This window comes from Canis lupus, chromosome 24 (genome assembly GCF_048164855.1).
Source record: "Canis lupus baileyi chromosome 24, mCanLup2.hap1, whole genome shotgun sequence".
In the NCBI taxonomy this organism is placed as follows: Eukaryota; Metazoa; Chordata; class Mammalia; order Carnivora; family Canidae; genus Canis; species Canis lupus.
Window position 1 is genome coordinate 39264817 of NC_132861.1, and position 22597 is coordinate 39287413.

Below are 22597 nucleotides of genomic sequence, written 5' to 3' on the forward strand. Positions count from 1 at the left end.
CCCAGGACTTTTACAGTTTTATTTAGCTTATATGTTTAGGTCTTTGGTCCATGGAGTTAATTTTTGTGTATGGTGTAAGTTAAGGCCCAGCTTCATTCTACGATATCTAGTTATCCCAGCACCATTTGTTGAAAACACTGTTTCCCCCACTGAATGGTGTTGGCACCTTTGTCGAAAATCATAACTGTGTATGTGATGGTTTATTTCCAGCCTCTCTGTTCTCCCATTGGTCTGTGTGTTCTTATGCTAGGACCAAACTCTCTTCATTCTTGTAGCTTCATAGTCAGTTTGGAAATGAGGATATGTGAGTCCTCCAACTTTGCTCTTTTTCAGGATTGTTTTGGCTATTTGGGGATTCCTTGAGAGTCCATGTAAATTTTAGGATTTTTTTCTATTTCTGCAAAAACCACTATGGGCTTTTGATGAGTGCATTTAATCTACAGATCACCTCGAGTGGTGTTGCCATCTTAATAATAGAAAGTCATACAGCCCATAGGCACAGGCTGTCTTTCCGTTTATCTGTGTCTACTTGCTTTAGGCCACATGCTATAGTTTTTAGTGTACAATACTTTAATCTCTGTGACTCAGTTTATTCCTACATATTTTATTCTTTGTTGCTGTTATAAATGGGATTTTCTTCATTTTCTTTTGCAATTTCTCATTGTTCACGTAAAGAAATGCAACTGTTGTTTTTATATTGAATTTTGTATCCTGCAACTTGCCTGAGCTTGTCTGTTCCATTTATGATGGTGGTTTTTGGTTTTCTTGGAATTTTTTTGGTAGAATCTTTAGGGTTTTCTACAAATAAGATCATACCATATATAAACAAATAATATGACTTCTTTACTGTTGAGATGCCTTTTCTTTTTCTTGTCTAACTGCTGTGGCAAAGACTGAGTATGATGTGTAATAGGAGTGGTGAGAGTGGACATTCAGACTGAATGAGAGTCTCATTCAGTAAGTGTAAGGTCTTTTTATCCGTTCCTTAGTAAGTGAAGGCAAATTTCTTCTATTCTGGATCAGTTATTTTTTTTTTAACCCAATGCTTTTTCTGCATCAATGGAAATGTCCATGTTCTTCCCCTCATTCTATTAATGTGTGTAATAAATTTTCGCTCGGTGGGTTTTATCCTCTCCAGTAGAGGATTGACATCTCTACTGTTATCCTAGAGCTGCCTGCTTCCTCCCACAATTCTGTCACTGTTGGCTGCAGGTATTTTTATAATTAGTTATATCCTCTTGATGGATTCTTAACTGGTTTTTATTTAAACAACATGAAGATGATGAAATTATAGGATGTCTGGGATTGACTTTTTTTTTTTAAGATTTTATTTATTTATTCATGAGCGACACACACAGAGAGGCAGAGGGAGACACAGGCAGAGAGAGAAGCAGACTCCCTGCAAGACCAATGTGGGACTCGATCCCAGGACTCCAGGATTGTGCTCTGAGCCAAAGGCAGACGCTTAACCACTGAGCCACCCATGCATCCCTGGGATTGACTCTTAACATCATTGCTCAGTCAGGAGTACCTAGATAAAACAAAATTGAATCATCACTCAGGCCAGAAGGATGGGTACACACAGGAATTTATACCAAGGGCTCAGCAAACTTGTTCTGAAATATATTGGGCTTTGTGGGCCACATGCTCCCTCTTACACTTGCTCAGTTACAACACCGTAATGCAAGCAGCCTGTCCACGAGTGAGTGTGCCGTGTTCCTGTCAAACTTTATGGACACAGAGATGTGGATTTCATATACTTCCCATGTGTCATGAGATACGAGTCTTTTAAGTTTTTTCAACATTTAAAACTGTAAAAATAATTCTTGTGGGCCATGCAAAAACATGTGGTGGCCCAAATTTGGCTAGCAGGCTATAGTTTTGCCAACTCATTACTTGTAATTTTCTTTTCTATGTTTGAGATTTTGCTTTTTAAAGTACTTACTACCTGTTTTGTTTTAAGTGCAAAAGTAATATATGTTAATTGTAAAAAATCTTTCTTAAAAAGCCAACATAGAAAATTTAAAGTGCTGCCCATGATTCTACTCGAGGGATTTATTCATATTTAGATAAAATTTCCCAGTATTTTATATTATTTTTGAAGACCCCTAAACTCCCAAACGTAACAGAACTGTGAGGACATGATGCCCTCCTCAAGTGCCTGGAGTCGTGTGTCTCCTACGAGACAAGCTCTCCTCACGGGTTCCTCAGGAAAGCTGCCTTTCTTGAGCACTGCTTCTCCGTGTTAAGCTTTTAAGAAACTTGTGGTGTCTCCAGCTTGCCTCCTGAAACAGTTCTGAAGTCTCCAGGGAGGAGACTTTTGAAATTTCAGTCTCCAAAGGAAAAAAAGAAACCTCATTCTCAAAACTCCAATGAGTGAATGGTGTTTCCCATCATGCCATTTGCTTCCAGACTTGTTAGCTTTATCTAAACTTTGCACTTTTTAAAATCCCGTATTTTCCTAAAACCCCAACACTCATTTTGATTTAGTAAAGGAAATTACAGTCAATAAAAGTAATCCCAGAGAGATCAATAATAATCATTTGTTTGGAAAGCCACCACTCTACCCAACCTTTATACTCAAATGACAGTAACTCACCTGCAATTCTGGAAAACCATGCAAAGACATTAATTTCTAACTACATACATTTTTCCACTCAAAGTGACAGTGAAGCTGCTGCCAGAGCACACAGGAGAGATTGTGGACCAGGAGGCAGAGGCTGTAAGGGTCTCGCAGTGTGACCAGAACCTCGGGGGGCAGGCTGGCTGACACCAGGCAGCGAGCTGGGGTGTGCAGTCCCTGTAGGAAGCCATGGGCAGTTGAGAAACGTATGGTGTGCTGCCCGATGCTGGCGACCACCCCGGGGAGCTGTGACGGCGAGCAGCACACCTCCCAAGGCACTGGCGGGGCCGACTGGCCTTCAGCCCCTCCTCCACTGCTGTGGGGACACCTACCTAACCCGTCACTTGCTGTATTTAACATTTATGCCGTGTAGATGGCACCAGACTCAATTCATGCACCACATCCTGGTTTTGAGGAAAAAGTTAAAGGAGCTAAAGAGACATTTTCCAGCCGACTGGAAAAATCTGCATATATACGGTTATAGGGAAGCAGTAATTCTGTTGGTTGAGCTGGTGATACAGTAGCGATTCAGGGGAATAACCTCATTTTTCGAAGTGCGTGCTGATGCTGATAGCATTTAGGGTTGAGACGTCCTGACGCTTGTAGTCTACTTTTAAATGCTTAAATAAATGTACCTACATTTTGAAATAGCCCAGCCGGCTACTGAGTTAGTCACAATCAGGTTGCCCGTCACAGAATGTGCTTCCTTCGTTCGTGAAGAGGGAAGAAGAAGAGCCATGGGTGGAAGTTGCCAAGATTGACCGACGAGCAGCCTTGCGTCCGTGACGCGGTGGAGGACGAACGGGGACGTGGCGCTGGCTCTGCTGCCGTGCCTGACTGCGGGACGGTGCAGGCCCGTCACGGGAAGCCCCCGAGCACCCCTGACTGTGGCTGGGGCGCAGATACCCTGCCAGGCAAGCCCTCCACTGAGAGGAGGGCGGTGCTCGGAGGCTCCAGGGCCACTGTCCAGGAACGAAGCCAGAGACCACGTGCCACCATCTCAGCGATGCAGAGGCGCCACCAACGCTTCACCTCAAAAATAAAGACATTTGGAAGAGGAAGGGTTTGACTTTAGAGTCCTGTTAACAGAAGAAGCCCCTGGGCAGCCTGCATTTTTACCTCCAAATGTAGCCTCTTTGCTTCGAGCCCTTGACGGGGGTAGTTAGCTTCGTCACGGCCACCAGCGTTCTGTGACGTGCTCCATCAGCCCATGGGGCAGACCCTCATCCGCACCTGCTGCCAGAAGTCCTTGTTGCCGCCACCGCTGCCCCCCCCGGTGCACATCTGAGCCACAGTGGGAACGAACCAGACCGTGTGCCCCAGGGGACGCAGGGAGTGAAGTGGGATTGGTTGTCAGGGCTCCCCCAGCCAACCAGAGCGATGGAGAGGGAGCCGCCAGTGCCGGATGACCAAGTGGGGGACGCCCCGAGGGACTGCAAGGCCTGCCGGAGTCCCCTGCAGAGGAGGAAGCAGATGCCCAGCACGCAGCGTGGGTGCTCCTGAAATCTGCTGCTGCGCGGCTGCCTGAAGAGTTACTCAGGGGAGCCTCGCTGGGCGTCCACGTTAAAGCTGGCCCTACGGTCACCCGAGGCTCATGGCCTCTGCGGCAACACTTCCAGCCCCTGACACCATTGGGGCGCCTCCTCCTGCCATGTCATCAGAGAGCCACTAGCAGCCTGAGGCCTGTCACCCCTCCTTTTGTCTCTCACAGCACCGTGTCCTCTCCTGTCCTCACAGAACGAAGGCTGAGCTCAGGACGGTGGGGTATCTGAGAAGGACGCATTCCCAGGACGTCTACTGCGGCCTGGCTGTTCATCCACCACTGTGTGTAGATCCTAAATTACCTGTTATGGGTGCGTGCAAGGAGCAAGCAGTGTCTGCAGGGCTCGGCTGGGGCCTGGGAGTGTGTTCATGAGGGGCGACTGTCCACCACTGTGTGGGAGGCACCCACACACAACAAATCACAAGCACCCCAAGAACTGACGTTGGGGAGCACAGATCCTGCGACCCTCCAGAGCTTGCGGTGGTAAATGGGAGCCTGAGTGGGAAGGCTTGCTGGAAGATGCTACCGGGACACAGACCACCCTCGGCCCTGTTTCTGTGAATCCCCTTGTTCTTGGGATACTGTGGCAAGGCTGAGCGGATCCTCTGGGATCCTCCAGGAGGGCGCAGCTCCAGCAAACCAATGTCCACTGGACCCAACAGGTGGGGTGTAGGGGCGAGCTTCCTGAATAGAGCCCTGCCTGCTGCTCTTTTGTTCCGGCAAAGAACTACCCACTGAGGAATCAGCATAAGAACCAGAATATGGGTAAGTAGCTGGAAGTAACTTGGGAGAAAGCTCCCTGGCCACCCACAGCCCCCGCCCCACGGTGCAGGGCCACATGGGGCCCCCCCAGGCCTCCTCGCCGATAGTACACGGACTAGCTCTCCTCCAGACAAGGCAGGCCCTGGGGGAAGACAGGAACACAGTGCCCCCCACACCTCCTTCCCACAGAGCCCCGCTGGCCCTGCATCCCTGGTTCTTGGGGTCCCTGCCTGTCTTCTCGGAGCAGGTCACTGTTCCTCAAAGACTATTTCCTAAGACATGGTGATCTTCTCGAAAGAGAAAGTACTCCCGTTGCTGGGATGCTCGCGGTTTCTTAGCCGCGGCTGAAGGGAAAGCTCCCCTGTGCCCCTGAGTCTCTTACCCAACTGTAAAACAGCCCTTAGCGCAGGCGTCCCCTGGTTCCTCATGGACAGACGGACGGACAGACGGACAAAGCAGACAGGTCAAACATGCAAAAGATACGTCTTGAAAACTTATGTTGAAATTGGCCATTTATTTATGAAAAAGTCTACATGTGTTGTTTGCATTTTAAAATGAGGTTTGAGGGATCAAGAAAAGTGCCATCAGCGTTTAGTGACAAAAGTCCCCGGAAGCATTCACCCCAAAGTGGATGCCAATAACCATGCAAACTAATAACAAAAGAGGAAATGAACAATACTTTTATTTTTTTTTAAGACCTCAGCACTGAGAATGAATTCTACCTCCTTCGAAGCCAGTCACTGTCCTTTACGAAGTGAGCACAGTAGGAGGCACACGGACCACTCGCCCTTTGCACAGTGAAGTCGTGTGTTCACAGAATCAGACAAAAACCCCGTTCTCATTGACCTGTGAACAGCACAGCGTTGCTTTGGTAAATTCTATCAAGAAAAAATACTTTTCTCCCAAAGCACATCAATAAATACATTAAAAACCACAAACATACTTATATTCATTTAATCAGATTCAACAGAAAAAGCTTATTTTGACATTAATCTTGGTAGATAAGAAAAATGTGATTTACAGTGCATATTCCAACTCCGATCTGGCTTTGTCTTCAGATTTTGAGAAACGATAGGAAGGAGTGTCGCCAGCCTTGCGTCACAGATTCGCACGGAGGTGAGTTACAGGCACTTAGCGTCCCCACACGCGAGTGCGGCAACGTGCGGCGGGTCTCGGGGTCCAGACTCCGCTCGGCCCGCGCCCCAGAGTCCCGGACCTGGGGTTTCCTCCCCTGCGCCTCCAGCGGCAGCGGGGCCACAGGCTACCTACTGAACCCCTTCCCTGAGGAGACAAGGCTTTCCAGCTAGTTAACTTGACCACCACCAGCATCACAAAACACAGCCTCCGGCATCTCAAGGTTCTAACAAAACGGATTAATTTAATGCCACTTAAAACAGGCCCCCCATTAAAAACTCAGTCAAGTAAGCTACTTGTTCTATTAAAAAAAGGTGTATGGACAGATGGACGGAGGACAGACTGACGACATTACCACTGGGAGTCCCGCCAAGGGCCGGCGCTGGCTGAGCAGCACAGATGTGCCCGCGGAGCAACTGGAGGACCGCGTTGCCCACCAGAGGCGTGCACGGTGTCATTGGAGGCTTCTGTGTTTAACCCAAACCCCTACAGCTTCTCTTTCAAACCACCACTGCCTGAGACTGACGTGGGCGCCGCCTGCGGACACGGCCGTCCTGCCAAGGAGATCCGAGCCCAGAGCGTGGCCTGCCCTTCCTTGGCGTCCAGCCGGAGCCGCGGCAGCTTGCTCGCTTTGGAAACCAAACACCTGGACATTATAGAAAAGAGGCACTTGCAGTATTTTATATACAGTTTTAACTCCATCAGCAAGTTAGTATTTTCCAAAAACAACTTGAGTATTAAGTAAAACTGACCCACACTTCATGGTTTTCCTTAACCTGCAATCAAAGAACATGTTTTCAGAAGAACATAAAGGTCAGGACAGGTAGGATTAAACCCTAGAAGAACCGTCCACCGTGCGCCCTGGAGACGACTCCTCCCAGGGCCAGAGATGAAGATGCTCTGCCGAGGTGGCGTTTCGTGCTTGATCAGATGTAACCCCGGCTTCCCTGGTATTTAACATGAAAAGAAGTTTAATCTGCCAGGTGAACACAATGTAACATGACCTTTGGAAGGTTGGGTTGACAGCTGGAGGTCAAGCTTCTGGCAACGCAGGAGCGCCCCGCACAGCAGCTACGGGCGAGTGTCACAGGCGCACACGGACACCACATGCAGGAGACAGGGATCCCGGTGGGGGACGGGGAGCCTGGGGAAGGACGGCACGCACAGATGCTCACACCCGCGTCCGCAGACTTCCCAGCGAGGCCGCTACCTGCTGAGGCTCTCCCGTCGGCCCACGGAGGTGAACAGACGTGGGCACACGGGGAAGACCAGGGGACTGGCAGACATACAGACATACACGGCACGATGCAGCAACCTCAGACCCTGCACAGAGACAGACAGAAAGAAGACATGGGGGTGACGCCGGGGGTCTGGGGACATGGGGTCTGTGCATGTCACTCCAGCTCCTCCCAGTTGTCCGTCAGGTGGCCTCTGCTGTGCCGTCTGATGCCCACCAGCTTCCCCGCCGACCGCAGGCTCCAGCGGGAGCTGTTCCCTGAGCTCGCCAGGCTGCTGTACTTGCTACAGCTCTTGCTGTCCTCCTCCCAGCCTGGCCGAGGAGGACGGCCGCTCGCCGCATCCCCTGGGGGATCGGCCGTCACATCTTCAAGAGCGAGTTTTGGAGGCTCCCAACCTTCAATCTCATCTGGTTTCTTAGACTGTATGTTCTGTTTTAAAACCAAATTGTCCCAGAATCCAGGCTTCTTCTCTGTCTTCAGCTCTTCTCTTAACCGTAAGTTAGTTCTGTAGGAGACAAGACAGCTGGTGTTGGTGACCCAGTGACCTCAGAGCCACGATCAGTGTCTACTTTATACACTGAACACTTTTTAAAAGTTTAAGTCACTTAGAAAGTGAACACAGATCTATAATGTAAAACTTTAATTAAAATTAGTAAAGAAGAGTTACCCGCTACATTAGTGAAACCATGAAAACCGTATTTTAAGGCACCATTCTTCACTATACGCAAGCAACTCTCACTGAATTTATCGTCTCATGTTTAAATATGCTTTTAAAAATTCCATTTATAATAAACAGCAATAGGTCAGTTTAAATATACTCAATTTTCTAAAGTCTTTTATAAAGCTCAGTAATCCTTTGCATTTTTAACTTTTTTCCCTTAATTTTCTCAAGTTAGCAAACATCTCAAGCATGGCTAGAGGCTGCCTCAAGGCCAAGTTCAGTTTCCAGTTCTTTTTTTTTTTTTTTTTAATATTTATTCATGAGAGACACAGAGAGAGAGAGAGAGGGGCAGAGACACAGGCAGAGGGAGAAGCAGTCTCCATGCAGGGAACCCGATGCAGGACTCGATCCCGGGTCTCCAGGATCACGCCCTGGGCTGAAGGCAGGCGCCAAACCGCTGAGCCACCTGGGCTGCCCCAGTTTCCAGTTCTGAGTTCAAGAGCTCGTCTGGGAAACTTTCACTTGTCCCACGACCTCTCGAGGTGCTGTGGCTGCCCCTGTGACCTTCTCCAGGGGTACACCTCACTCTCTCATCTCCAGAGCATCAGAATCAGTGCAGGGCATTTCTGTCCACTCCCCAGGACGGAAGCCCCAACACTCATCATGCTGTGATGACGTGCCTGCCGCCTCTGAGACCTCCCACCTGAACCCACGGACACTTACCCTTTGGACTTGGGGGATTTACATCTTTCCAGCAGGTGCTGTTCATCGTCTTTGTTAAACAGAGAAGTCACTTCTTTCCAACCTCGGAAACTTGCTCCTTGAACCTAACAGAAGATTAGAAAAAGATCAACTCTGATGTAGGAAAGAAACAGGTGACCAGCCCCATGCGTCCGGCACCACCCCCCGCAGGACTCCAGGTTCCGACAGGGACTGCCCTGCACGCCGTCTTGCTCCACTGCCTGCTGAGCGGTCTTCCCACATCTCTGCTGCGGACCCAGTCCCCGCAGCTCCCAGCAGGCTCCTGCTGGCCCCAGGGGACCAACTTGTGCCAGGGGCCACCCTCGGCAGCATGGCTGCTGGGCCCAGGGCCCTCTTGCCTCCCCACATCCTTACGGAGGCACATCGGCTTGCTGGGTGTTGATGGAATCGGTCTCTATCCCATAGTCAGGCCCTCCCCTGAGGCCAAGTGCTCACAGGCTCCTTCCCTGAATTTCAAATACTTGGCAGAGACTTTTGCTGGGTGCAGGCAGCAAGGGTAATGGGTCTTCGCGGGCTGATGTTTGTCCCCACCACATCCTGCCCCCTCAGCTGCCCCAAGGACATGCACCACGTGGGCTGAGACACTGTTCATATGGACCATTCACGGGGCAGTGGACCATGAGACCACAAGCCCCAGCCATCCTCTGAGCACTCCTGACAAATGAAGGCAGCTCGGCGGGAAACAGGACAGCACGTGCTGGTCAAGGGCGCAGGGGCCTGCCCAGTGGGACTCGGTGTGTGGGACAGGAGCCTTCATGGCCAAGGACGCAGGACTGTAGTCATCAGTGCAGTGCAGACCCAAGAGCAGCAGAAGGGTCCCTGGCACACATGACAGACTACTGGCCATGAAAACCCAGGAAGTCCTACATCTGAGACAGATGGACAGAGACCACTGTGCTGTCAGAGAAAGAGCAGTGCCATCTGACCGCACCTACACGTGGAATCAAAATAGAGCCCCAATCACCAAACTCCTCCCCAGAGAACTTAGACTGGTGGTCGCAGGGGGTGTGTGGTGGGGGTTCGGAAGGTGGGTGGTCTGAAGACCAGACTGCAGCTCACAGAGGAACCAGCACTGGCAGCATAGCAGAGAATGCTCATCACAGGGACAAATGTTTCTTTGTTTTATAGTGTGTCTGAGAAGATACAGGTTAGCTGAGCGGCTTGTGGGGTCTTTTCACAGCAGACGTAAATCTGGGGCAAGTGAGTACTTAGAAGAGGCGGAAGTCCCACCAAACTACCTGGAGAAGATGCAAAATGGAAGCACAGACACAGACAAAGCAGAGGAGCCCCACAGTGAGCGCCCGTGACACTGAGGGCAGATGGAATCGTGCACAGCCGGGAGGGGGGCCCTCTTGGCACCTGACTCTGTGGTCCTGAACACCCCTCCCAAACTGAGCTCTACTGCTGCCTCCCACGCTGGTATCTTCTGTATCTGGTGCCAAGAGGGACCTGAGGGGATGTCACTTGGCCTATGACATGACTGCAATCACCCCACAGGTCCCAGCGGGCCCAGCCTGACCTCAAGGGAGCCTCCATCCCAAATGTCATTCTCAAGGACACTAGCAACCGGGGCTGTTTATGAGGACCTGAGTTCCTCCTGGGCTGGGGCCCAAGTGTGGGCTGTATTAGAGGCATGGTGGGGGCATGTTCATCCTGTCTGGGGGCAGGACACTGTAGCAAAGGCCAGACAGGCCCAGTGCCTCCTGGAGACACTGGATTGGGGCTACAGAGTTCTTTACAGCTAAGGTTGCGTTCAGGAAGAAGGGACAGCCGAAAAAATGAGAACAAAACAATGTGTTCACTAAGAACCTGGGCTGCAGAAATGAGGAAGTGCATTTCAGCATAGAACAAGGCATCCCCCTTTAGTGCACACCTCAGCTGCACCCCACTTCACACTCCGTGAGGAAAAAGCTATGAAATCATCCATAATTGACCAAAATTCTTTCTGCTGAGGTGGCTTAGCAGAAGTACCTGTCACCAAACATATTCAGAGAGGCCAGATGACCTTTGGAGGCAGCATGAAATCTAAAACACGCCCTCAAGCACATGTTGCACTGGCCCCACAAGATTCCAAGTTCCAAGTACAATATATTGGATATCTTTGAACTATCACACAGAAAATTCAGAATAATACCTTTAACAATGCACAAGCAAAATGAAAAGAAACCAGGAAATAGCCCAGAACTGAATAATATAATCCCTGAAGAGAAAAATTCAAGGGCTTCAACAAGTGACCTGACAATTCAGAAAAAGAAATGACCCAATCCAACTAGAAGATCAAAAAGAAGAACGCATCAAGAAAGCCTATGGGAATTAACGGGGCACAGACAAAGAAATACTATCTGCATTACAGGAATTCCAGAAGAGAAAGAGAATGTATATTTAAAGCAATAATGATTCAAAGCTTCCAAACCTGGGGACAGAAATGGACGTGCAGATTCATGAGGTGCAGGGGACCTCGCACTCGTTGAACCTGAGTAGGGCTGCAGTGAGATACACTGTAGTTACATTGCCAAAGACAAAGAGAGGACTTTGGGAGCAACAAGAAAAAACAGACAAGTTACATATAAGGAACCAACCTCATATGGAATGATTTCTCACCAGAAACTTTTGGGCCAGGAGAGAATGGGATGGTGTATTCAAATTATTTACAAAGAAAACCCTGTTAACCAGGAATTCTATACCTGGCACAGCTGTCCTTGAGAAATGAGGGAGATAAATCCTTGCCTTAACAAACAAAAGTGGACAGAGCTCACCACCACTAGGCCTGCTTTCCGTGAAACACTAGAAAGGAATCTTCTAGGCAGAAATGCCAATTAACATTATAAAAACATGAGAAGGGAACATAAAACTCACTGGTAAAGGTCAATTTACCTTTGCTCGATTAGTTGCTGGATTCTATAATATGGTCATAGTACATCATTCACTTATAACTTTAAGGTTAAAAAAACAGTAAAAATGACCATAACTATAACATTCTGTATTAGATACACTATGTAAGAAATATGTAAATGGTAGTCTCAATAACCTACAATGTGAAGGAGACGGGAAGTAAAAGTGTGAGTTTAGGAACGCTACTGAAGTTGTCATTAGTTGGTTTAAAACAAGATGATGTAACTTTCAGATATTTTACTAAGTCCTCACAATAACCACAAGGGAAAAGCCTGTAGTAATTACACTAAAGAACATTATAAAAAATTAAAGCATACTGATACCAAAGACCTCAAAATATAGAAATGGGAGGCAGGATAAAAAGCAAGGAACAATGTATCTACAAAACAGCCAGAGAACAATCAACAAAATGACAATAGTAAGTCCTTATCTACCAACAGTTAAATATTAAAAAATAAAATTCTCCAATCAAAAGACATAATAACTGAATAAATAAAAACAGAAGATCCAAAGATATACTGCCTACAAGAGACTCACTTTGGTCACAAAGACACATGTAGACTGAGATTGAAGGTATGGGAAAAGATACTTGAAGCAAATTGTAACCAAAAAAAGTAGGAGTAGCTATCTTTAGATCAGCCAAAATAAACCTTAAAAATGGTAAAAAGAGACAGAAAAGGTCATTATATAATAAAGGGGACAATCCATCAAGAAGACATGACAATTGTGAATATGCATCCAACATAAGAGTACTTATGTGTATATATATGTATATTTTTTACTGGAGAGCTAGGTGTATTTGTCATAAATTAGGTCACGATAGAGTACCTATATATATTATGCAAAAACTAACAGCTAAAAGGAAAAAGAAACAGTAATATAATAATAGCTGGGGAATTTAATGCCTTATCCTCAATGAGGAATCATCTAGACAGAGACTCAATAAGGAGACGGGATCTGAACACTGTAGACTAATGGACCTAGCAGACATACACAGAACATTCTGACAACAGAACACACATTCTTCAAGCACATGTGGAGTGTCTTCTCTGATCACAATAGTATATAAAAAAAAAGGTATAAAACTGGGTGGCTCAGTCAGTTGGGTGTCTGCCTTCAGTTCAGGTCATGATCCTAGGGGACTGAGCCCACAATGGGCTCCCTGCTTAGTGGGTAGTTGACTACTCCCTCTCTTCCCCCTTGTGTCCTCTCTGTCTCTGTCACTATCTCTGTATCTCTCAAATAAATAAAATCTTTTAAAAAAATTAAAAATAGGGGCAACTGGGTCGCTCAGTGGTTGAGTGTCTGCCTTTGGTTCAGGTCATGATCCCGTGGTCCTGAGACTGAGTCCCGCATCAGGCTGCCCACATGGAGCCTGCTTCTCCCTCTGCTTGTGTCTCTGCCTCTTCTCTGTGTCTCTTATGAATAAATAAAATCTTTAAAACATTAAAAATAAAAAGTCACCCAGGTGTTCCCCTTCCTCAGTCGGTTGGGCATCTGCCTTTGGTAGCTCAGGTCATAATCCCAGGGATGAAGCCCCATGTCATTTCTCCCTCTCCCTGCCACTTCCTCTGCTTGAATGCTGTCAAATAAATAAATAAATAATTTAAAAAGTCTCCCAGCGACACCTGGGTGGCTCAGGTGAATGTCTGACTCTTGACTTCAGCTTGGGTCATGATCTCAGGGTAATGGGATTGAGCCCTAATAAGTTGGGTTCTGTGCTGGGTATGGAGTGTGCCTCTCTCTAAAATAAATAATATCTTTTGTAAAAAAAAAGTCTCTGAAAAACGCCCATGAATAGCTGGCTTCACCAGTGAATTTTACCGAACATTTTAAAAGAATTAACACCAATCCTTCTCAAACTGTTCCAAAAACTCAGAGGAGGAGGAGATGCTCCCAAATTCATTTTACAAGGCCAGCATTATCCTGACAGCAAAGCCAGAAAAGGACACTTCAAGAAAAGATTATGGGCCAATACCCCTGATGAATACCAATGCAAAAATTCTCAGTAACCACTAGGAAACCAAATTCAGCACATTGTAAGAATCATTCACTAGTGGGATATATATCTGGGATGTTAGGATGGTTCAAATACGTAAGCTAATAAACACAGCCCTTCATAAATGAAAGAATGCAAGAAAAAAATCATATCATCATCTCATACACGCAAAAAAAAAAGCATTTAACAAAATGCAACACCCATTAATGACTAAAGAAAAATTGGTATAGAAAGAATGTAGCAACATAATAAAAGTCAAAAATGATAAACATCCTACTCAATGGTGAAAGGCTGAAAGTTTTTCCTCTGACACCAAGAACAAGAAAAGGATGCCCAGTGTCACCACTCCTAATCAACCTGGTCCTGGACAAGAAAAAGAACAGACATCAGAACTGGAAAGAAATGTATAAAACTGTCTCTATTTGCAGAATATCTGATTTTATACAGAGACGATCCTAAAGACTCCAAAAACAAACAAACAAACAAACAAACAAACAAAAAAACCCAACCCTGTTAGATCTCATCAATGAATTCAGTAAATTTGCATGGTACAAAATTAACATTCAAAATTTAGTAGCCTTTCTCTACGCTAACAATGAATTTTCCAAAAAAGAAATAAAATGTTCCCATTTACAACAGCATCAAAAACAATAAAATGCTTAGGAATAAATTTAACCAAGAGGTGAAAGAGCTCTACACTGAAAACTACAAGACACTGGAGAAAGTGAAGAGGACAGAAATAAATGAAAAAGTATCCTGTGCTCATGGACTGTACCAATTAATATTGTCAAAATATCTATGCTACCCAAAGTCAACTATACTTCAGTGCAATCCCTAAAAGACCTCAATGCCATTTATTTTTTTATTTTTTACAAAAGAAGGAAAAACAATCCTAAAATTTTGTATGGAACCACAAAGGACCCCAAACAGCCAAAACCATATTGCTAAAGAAAAACAAATGTGGAAGTATCACACTCCCTGACTTCAAGCTATATTACAAAGCTTTATTAATCCAAACACCATGGTACTGGCATAACAGCAGACACACAAACAGAATCAAGAGCCCAGAAATAAACCTATCCATATACAGTCACCTACTACTTGACAAGAGGCCAAGAATAATCAATGCAGACAAGACAGTTTCCTCAGTAACTGGTGTTGAGAAAACTGGACTACCGTCTTAAGGCATTCACAAAAATTAACTAGAAATGGATTAAAGACTTAAATTTAAGAGTGGAAACCATAAAGCCCCTAGAAAAATCAGGACAAAAGCTTCTTGATGTGGGTCTTGACAATGATTTTTGGAGCGTCAACACCTAAAACACAAGCAGCAAAATTAAAAATAAACAACTGAAACTATAAAGTTTCCACACAGCGAAACAAATGATCAATAAAATGAAAAAACAGCCTACAGGATGGGAAAAAAGTATGTGCAAACCATATATCTGAAAATGTGGTAATATCCAAAATATTAAAAGAACTCTTCATTACTCAGTAATAAAAAAACAACAATCCTATTTAAAAATGGGCAAAATATCTGAATAGGTATTTTTCCAAAGGAGATATAGGTACATGACAAGGTGCTCCACATCCCTCATCATCAGGGAGATGCAAATCAGAACCACACTGAGTCACCACCTCACACCTGTTAGAATGGCTAGAGTCAAATAGGAAACCACAGGTGTTGGTGAGGCTGTGGAGAAAGGGGAACCCAATTAACACTGTTGGTGGGAATGCAAGCCACTCTGGAGAACAGTGTGGAGGCTCCTCAAGGAGTTAAAAATGGAGCTACCATGTGATCCAGCAACCCCACTCCTGGGACTGATTCCAGGGACACAAACCCTAAGTCAAAGAAGTACCTGCACCCCCACTTTCAGGGAAGCATTATTCACAAGATCCAAGATAAGGGAACAACCTCAGTGTCCACTGACCAGAAAGAAAATGTGCTACACACACACAACAGATTATTTGGCCATAAACAAGAGGGGAATCCTGCCATTTGTGACATGGATGGATCTTGAAGGGATTATCTAAGTGAAATAAGTTAGAGAAAGACGAATACTCTAAGATCGCACTTGTTAGGGCAGTGAAATTGGATGGAGGGTGTCAAAAGGTACAGGCTTCCGGCGAGAAGAGAAACCAGTGCTGGGACGGAAGGCGTGGCACAAGGACCACAGCCAGCTTTGCTGCCGACACATCTGAAATGGTCAGTAGATCCTAAAAGTTCTTGTCATGAGCAGAAAAACCACGTTTCTCTACATGAGATAATGGTGTTAACCGAACGTCGTGTGGCTATTTCAAAGCACGTGTGATCAGGCCCCTCCACTGACGCCCACTGCTGCCTACCAGCTGTGTCTCCTTTGCACAAAACACAGAGCCCGTGAGCCTGCAAACTCCAGGTCTTTGCTCCAGGAAACAGGCCCTCATGCAACCAAATGAAACTTCTTGAAGCACCATCCTCAGACTTCAATCTTACAACTCATCATCTTAAAATTTTAAACAAAATGTCCCAAAGTTACTTGAAAACCAAACAGTGTCATTTGCATTTTCTTCTGTTTTTCCTCAAATATAAAATTCTGGCTTTAAGTGTTTCAATTATCTAAATGCAGCCCATGCAAATTTCTCATCTCAGCTTCACCAGCATCATGGGCAACCCAGAAGCTTCTGTTGACAGAACTGACAAAGCCATGGCTTCCGTAGCCCAGGCTGCCGTGCTGCAACTCTAGGTCCAAAGCATAATCAAAACACACATTTTAGGGGCACCTGGGGGGCTCAGTCGGTTAAGTGTCTGCCTTCAGCTCAGGTCATGATCCCAGGGTCCTGGGATCCAGCCCCATGTTGGGCTCCCTGCTCAGCAGGACATCTGCTCCTCCCTCTCCCTCTGCGCCTCCCCCTGCTCAGTCTCTCTCTCAAATAAATAAATACAAACTTTAAATCAAAAAAACCCACAAATTTTTACCACAGCAAGAAAAACCACATCGAAGCTGAGTGGTGGTGAAGGAGCCACAGCGTTTCAATGGTACCCATGAAAAACAGAAAGGAACGCAGGGCCCCTGGAGACGACGTCCACAGCCCAGCGTTCTGGTCGGTTCCATTGATGCCACGTAACTGCAGGCACGGGTCTAGTCCAGATGTGGTGTAATGTCAATGCTTAATAAAAGTAATTTAATGTGTGTACTTTTGAAAGGTATTTAAATTCATGTCAGGGGAGAAAACTGAAAATCTTTGTTAGTCCAGGTATCCCCATGTTGTGTTAGGAAAATGCTGTTCTAATTATGTGGTGACGGCGTTCAAGGCCAGTGTCACAGTTTATCTCACGAGGTGTGAGGTGTGCGAGCCAGCGTGTGACTTGGTGCGAGTGATTCGTGCGCGTGAATTAGGGAGCACGCCCGTCCCCTTCGTTGCCTGTGGGCTGCACACACGAGTCCAGGGTTCCCCCCGAAGGGCCTGGCCCCGCGCAGCACCAGCCGCAGGTACCCCGCAGCCTCCTTTCCAAGCCCCGAGCGCCCCACGTGGGAACAGGCTCCGGAGAGAGCTGGACCCCGCCGAGGCTTCCGGTTACGGTGTAATCTAGAAAGCCTAATCATTCTTCACGCTGTTCTAAGTTAGAGAGCTCTCGACAGTCTTATATTTAGACACTGAAGTTCTTGAGAAATGGGCAATCCTGGAGAAAACTGGTTGCATCGCGCCGTCCATGGAACCGGCAGGTGCCAGCGCCTTGTACGGGACGGAGCCCCAGAGCAGGTGCCGCGGGAGGGCCGTGGAGGGACAGGACAGCAGGGAAGACAGGGAAGAGGCCACAGTGAAGGGACCAGGTGTTACTGAAGAGATGCCAAGTCAGATGGGAGCGCGAAGTGCGAGAGAGAAACGCTCCGAACAGGAAAAATGAAAACATAAACTGAGAGACAGGGTCAAGATACTACCTACCGCATCTGATACAAGTTTCGCAGAATGGTGGAGAACGTTCCCGGATTGAAAGCAGACGTGGAGCAGCACCCCTGGTTCAGACAAAACCTCTTTCCAAGCCCAGGCGTACATGGTGACAACAGGACAGCACGCTAACGGGAAGCACAGAGGCACACGCGGGGCGGCTGCTGAGCAAGACGGTTCCAGGAGCTCGGCAAGAGCTCGCACAGCCAGCATGCCCCTGGGCAGCAGCGGAGGCCAGAACAGGACAGGCTAAGGAAAACAACTGCATCTAGAATGTCGTGTCACAGCTAACATTATCAAAGCAAGAAACCACAAGAGAAGAGAGCCACTTCCCAGCCCATGAAAGACGTCTCTGCTGCTACAGGAGCTCGTCCTCCGAGTGCTCAGCTTTAAAATGCCAGAGCAGGGAGGAATCTGTTTATACACAAGAGTGTGCCGGTCTCTACAGAACTGACTCCACAAAATGTAGATTGAACACTGACCTTGGAAACATGGGAGTCAGAGATCTTGAGAAATAGCTTAAAATATTAAAAGTGATAAATTCTGGAGAGCAGAAATCATGGTGGGGAGGGAACAAGTGGAGAACTGCTTGATTCAATTTTAACTTAAGAGTTCTTTTTGAATCTGAAAAACAAAAAATAAGCAAAAATACTGGGACAACTGCCATATATAATGATAAAAAATCCACTGACCTCTCCTAGCCACAGCAATTAGACAACAGGAAAAAATAAAAGGCATCTAAATTGAAGCCAAAGGAAGAAGTAAACTTTCAGTATTGGCAGATGACATGATACTACATATACGAAACCTGTTTTGTATATGCAAGACTCCAGCAAAAAAAATTGCTGGAACTAATAAAATGAATTCAGTTAAGTTGCAGGACACAAAATCAACATATAGAAATCTGTTGCATTTCTATATACCAATAATGAAGCAGCAGAAAGAGAAATTAAGAAAATAATCCTATTTACAATTGCATCAAAAATAATAAGATGCCTAGGAATAAACCTAACCAAAGAGGGGAAAGGCTTTTACTCTGAAAACTATAAAACACTGATGAAAGAAAAAAAAATGACACAAAGAAATGCAAAGACATTCTGTGCTCACAAATTAGAAGAACAAATACTGTTAAAATGTCTATACTACCCAAAGCAATCTATGGAATTAATGCAATCTCTATCAAACAATCCTAAAACTTGTATGGAACCAGAAAAGGCCCCAAACAGCCAAAGCAATCCTGGAAAAGAAAACCAAAGTTGGAGACATCACAGTTCTGGACTTGAAGCTGTATTACAAAGCTGTGATCATCAAGACAGTACAGTACTGGCACAAAAACACATAGATCCATGAAACAGGATAGAAAACCAGAAATGAACACAACTAACACAACTATATGGTCAACTAATCTACAACAAAGCAGGAAAGAATATCCAACGGGAAAAAGATAGTCTCTTCAACAAGTGATGCTGGGAAAATTGAACAGCCACATGCAGAAGAATGGAACTGGACCATTTGCTTTCCCCATACACAAAAATAAACTCAAAATGGATTAAAGACCTAAATGTTAGACCCCAAACCATAAAAGTCCTTGTAGAAAGCACAGGCAATAATTTCTCTGACATCAGCCATAGCAATTTTTTTTCTAGCTATGTCTCCTGAGGCAAGAGAAACAAAAGCAAAAATAAACTATTGGGACTACGTCAAAATAAAAAGCTTCTGCACAATGAAGGCAACAGTCAACAAAACTAAAAGGCAACCTACAGAATGGGAGAGGATATTTGCAAATAACAGATAAAGGGTTAGTATTCAACCATATGAAGAACTTCTACAAGTCAACACTCCAACAATCTGATTAAAAAATGGACAGAAGAGGGCAGCCTGGGTGGCTCAGCAATTTGGTGCTGCCTTCAGCCCGGGGCGTGATCCTGGGGTCCTGGGATCGAGTCCCGCATTGGGCTCCCTTCACGGAGCCTGCTTCTCCCTCTGCCCATGTCTCTGCCTCTCTGTGTCTCTCATAAATAAATAAATGGGGTCTTTTAAAAAAATGGGCAGAAGACATGAATAGACATTTCTACATAGTCTGCTGGAGATTCTCTCCCTCTGGCCCTCCCCCCACATGCACAAGTGCTTGTTCTCTAAAATAAATAAATCTTTTTTTTTTTTTAATGGGCAGAAGACATAAACAGACATTTTTACAAAGAAAATATACAGATGGCCAACAAACACATGAGATGTTCCACATCACTCATCATCAGGGAAACCACAATGAGATACTACCTCACATCTGAGAGAATGGCTAAAATTAACAACACAGGAAACAACAGATGTGGGCAAGGATGTGGAGAAAGGGGAACCCTCTTACACCGTTGGTAGGAATGCAGCTGGTGTAGCTACCATAGAAAATAATATGGAGGTTCCTCAAAAAGTTAAAAATAGAGCTACCCTTTGACCCAGCAATTACACTGCTGGGTATTTACCTAAAGGTTACAGAAACACTAATTCAAAGGGATACATGGGATGCCTGGGTGGCTCAGTCAGTTAAGCGCCTGCCTTTGGCTCAGGTCATGATCCCAGTGTCCTGGGATGGAGCTGCATATTGGGGCCCCTGCTCAGTGGGGCGTCTGCTTCTCTCTCTCCCTCTGCTCCTCCCCTGCTGCCGCTCATGCTCTCTCCTTCTCTCAAATAAATACATATTTTAAAAATGTAAAAATCAGAAAGGATACATGCACCCCTATGTTTATTACAGCATTAGTTACAATAGCCAAGCTATGGAAGCTGCACAAGTGTCCATGGACAGATGAATGGATAAAGATGTGTTCTGTATACCCAAAGGAAGATTATCCTACAATAAAAAAGAATGAAATCTTGCCATTTATAACAACATGGATGGAGCTAAAGAGTATTATGTTAAGTAAAATAAGTCAGTCAGAGAAAGACAAATACCATATTTCATTCATTCATATGTGGAGTTTAAGAAACAAATGAGGAAAGGGGAAAAAAAGAGAGGGGGGTGGGGAGCAAAGCAAGAAACAGACTCTTAACTACAGAGAACACACTGATGGTTTCCAGAGGGGAGCAGGATGGGGGGATGCGGGAAACAGGGAGATTAAGCAGAGTGACTGTTGTGTGGATGAGCACTGGCTGTTGTGTGGAAGTCTTGAGTCACTCCATTGCACAACCGAAAGGATATTATACTGCATGTTAAGTATGCTAGAATTAAAATTAAAACTTATACAAAATTCCAAAGACTTCAACTTAAAAATATAAATAAATAAATAAATAAATAAATAAATAAATAAATAAATAAATAAATAAAATAAAATAAAATAAAAACAGCCAAGTAGAAAAATGGGTAAAACAATGGGAAAAGCAAGAATCTTCTGAATACAGAAAGTATCTTCTTGTTTACAGGAGACGATGGTGACCTGAGACAGGGACTAGGTCTCAGCCCAGCCATATCAGGTTATCTGTGCAAGTTTCATGTATCTGGTAGAGATAAAAACAAAGGCTCCTAAGAGACACCGTGTGGCCTTCAGAGCTCAAAGGCATCTTTGTTGTCCGCTGACCTTCTGGTCATTTAAACAGCTTTCCTATTCTGCCCTGGGCCCTGCCCCTCAGCTGCCAGAAGACGTTCTCCCAATCTCCGTTCTCCCAATCTCCGTTCTCCCAATCTCCGTATAACACCCAGGGCCTGGGTTGCGAGCATGCACAGTGGGGCTCCTCACACTCCTCACACTCCCTTTGACAGGCTGAGACGCTGCACTAGGGGCAACATGGTCCTTGTTTTCTTAGTTCTCTTTCTCTCATTTAACCTTGGGATACAGCAATGACGTGTTTACTGAGTCCTGAAGCCAGAAAAGTGTGTTTTACTGAGTCCTGAAGCCAGAAAAATGTGAGAGAAAACAGAGTCCCTAATATATATATTTACAAGTGAGCTGAGAGCTCTTCAGTAAGCTGAGGGCATCTAGTTTACGTCGTGCTCAGAGAAGTGCATCGGGGGCCCTGCAGTGAGTCCCAAACCAACCCACACACTGTGTTTAATACCCACATGCTGTCAGGAGGAAGAGGTCACCTCTTTAGCCACAGGTGACCTATCAATCCCTTCAGTGTAGCCAGTCTACACTCTGAGCTAACCCACTTTGTATACTACCATTCACATTTTAGAACAATCAACCTAAAGATCTTGGTACCGTTTAAACTCTAACACACAAAAACTGGTGCTTGAAGACAGTGACAAGATAATCATTAAGACAAATGAACTTGTCTTCTGTGTTAATGCACATTTTGGAACCTAAATTTAGTAATAATTCATTCAGAGCTTTGAAGCAGCATTTTTAAATCACTTCCCATCCCTAGGAACTTCTCCCTTATGTCCTGTATAATACCTACTTCACTGACAGTGGTAATTACCTCCTGAGAGCAAGGAGAATCTGGAGAGTGCGGAAGAGGGGATTTTTATTTCCCACGTCTAATTGTTTAGCAAAGTGTTTTGTGGAAATGAAAATTAACCTTCTTAAATGAAGAGTAATAGTCAATTTATGTACAATATAAATCCTAACGTGATGTAACTGCGTATGCCAAACACGGGAACTAATGCACGTGGAGCGCCTGCCCACCGAGCAAATGGGCCCATAGCTGTAAAGTAGCCTGGCTGTGGCCTTCCTTGGAACAAATACTCTTTTGTTCAACAGGTGCTGAGAGCCACGAATTCAGCAAGGGCACAAGATGTTCTGCACAAACCCACGCACACCTGTTGCTGGGCACTCACTGGCCCAGGGTCCTTATGCCCGTCCTCCTATAAAACCCAGGGGTGGAGGGCCTCTCAGGAGGAGGAGCGCGGTTGTTCACAGTGACGAACGGTGCTATGGTCTGCAACCTTCAGGTGTTGGGCCATGGGGTGGTGTTCAGATGTGGAGCCCTCGGGAGGCAGGAGTTCATGAGGGTGGAGCTGCCACCACGGGGCTGGTGCCCTAAGAATAGAGACGTACTGCCACGTGAGGACACAGCCATAGCAAGAGGTCTGCAGCCTGGAAGAGACCGTCGCCACAACCGG

General features: G+C 45.7%; 1 protein-coding gene across 1 annotated transcript in view; it reads right to left on the reverse strand.

Annotated features, from left to right (window-relative positions):
- Positions 1–5422: 5422 nt before the first annotated feature.
- Positions 5423–22597, reverse strand: part of TDRP (testis development related protein) — a 41026-nt gene continuing 23851 nt past the window's right edge. Inside the window, exons 3-4 of the mRNA XM_072796426.1 lie at positions 8685–8788; positions 5423–7805 (exon numbers count right to left, since the gene is read on the reverse strand). Coding sequence (XP_072652527.1) covers positions 7457–7805; positions 8685–8788 — 453 coding nt within the window. The 3' untranslated portion in view covers positions 5423–7456. The remainder of the gene's footprint in view (positions 7806–8684; positions 8789–22597) is intronic.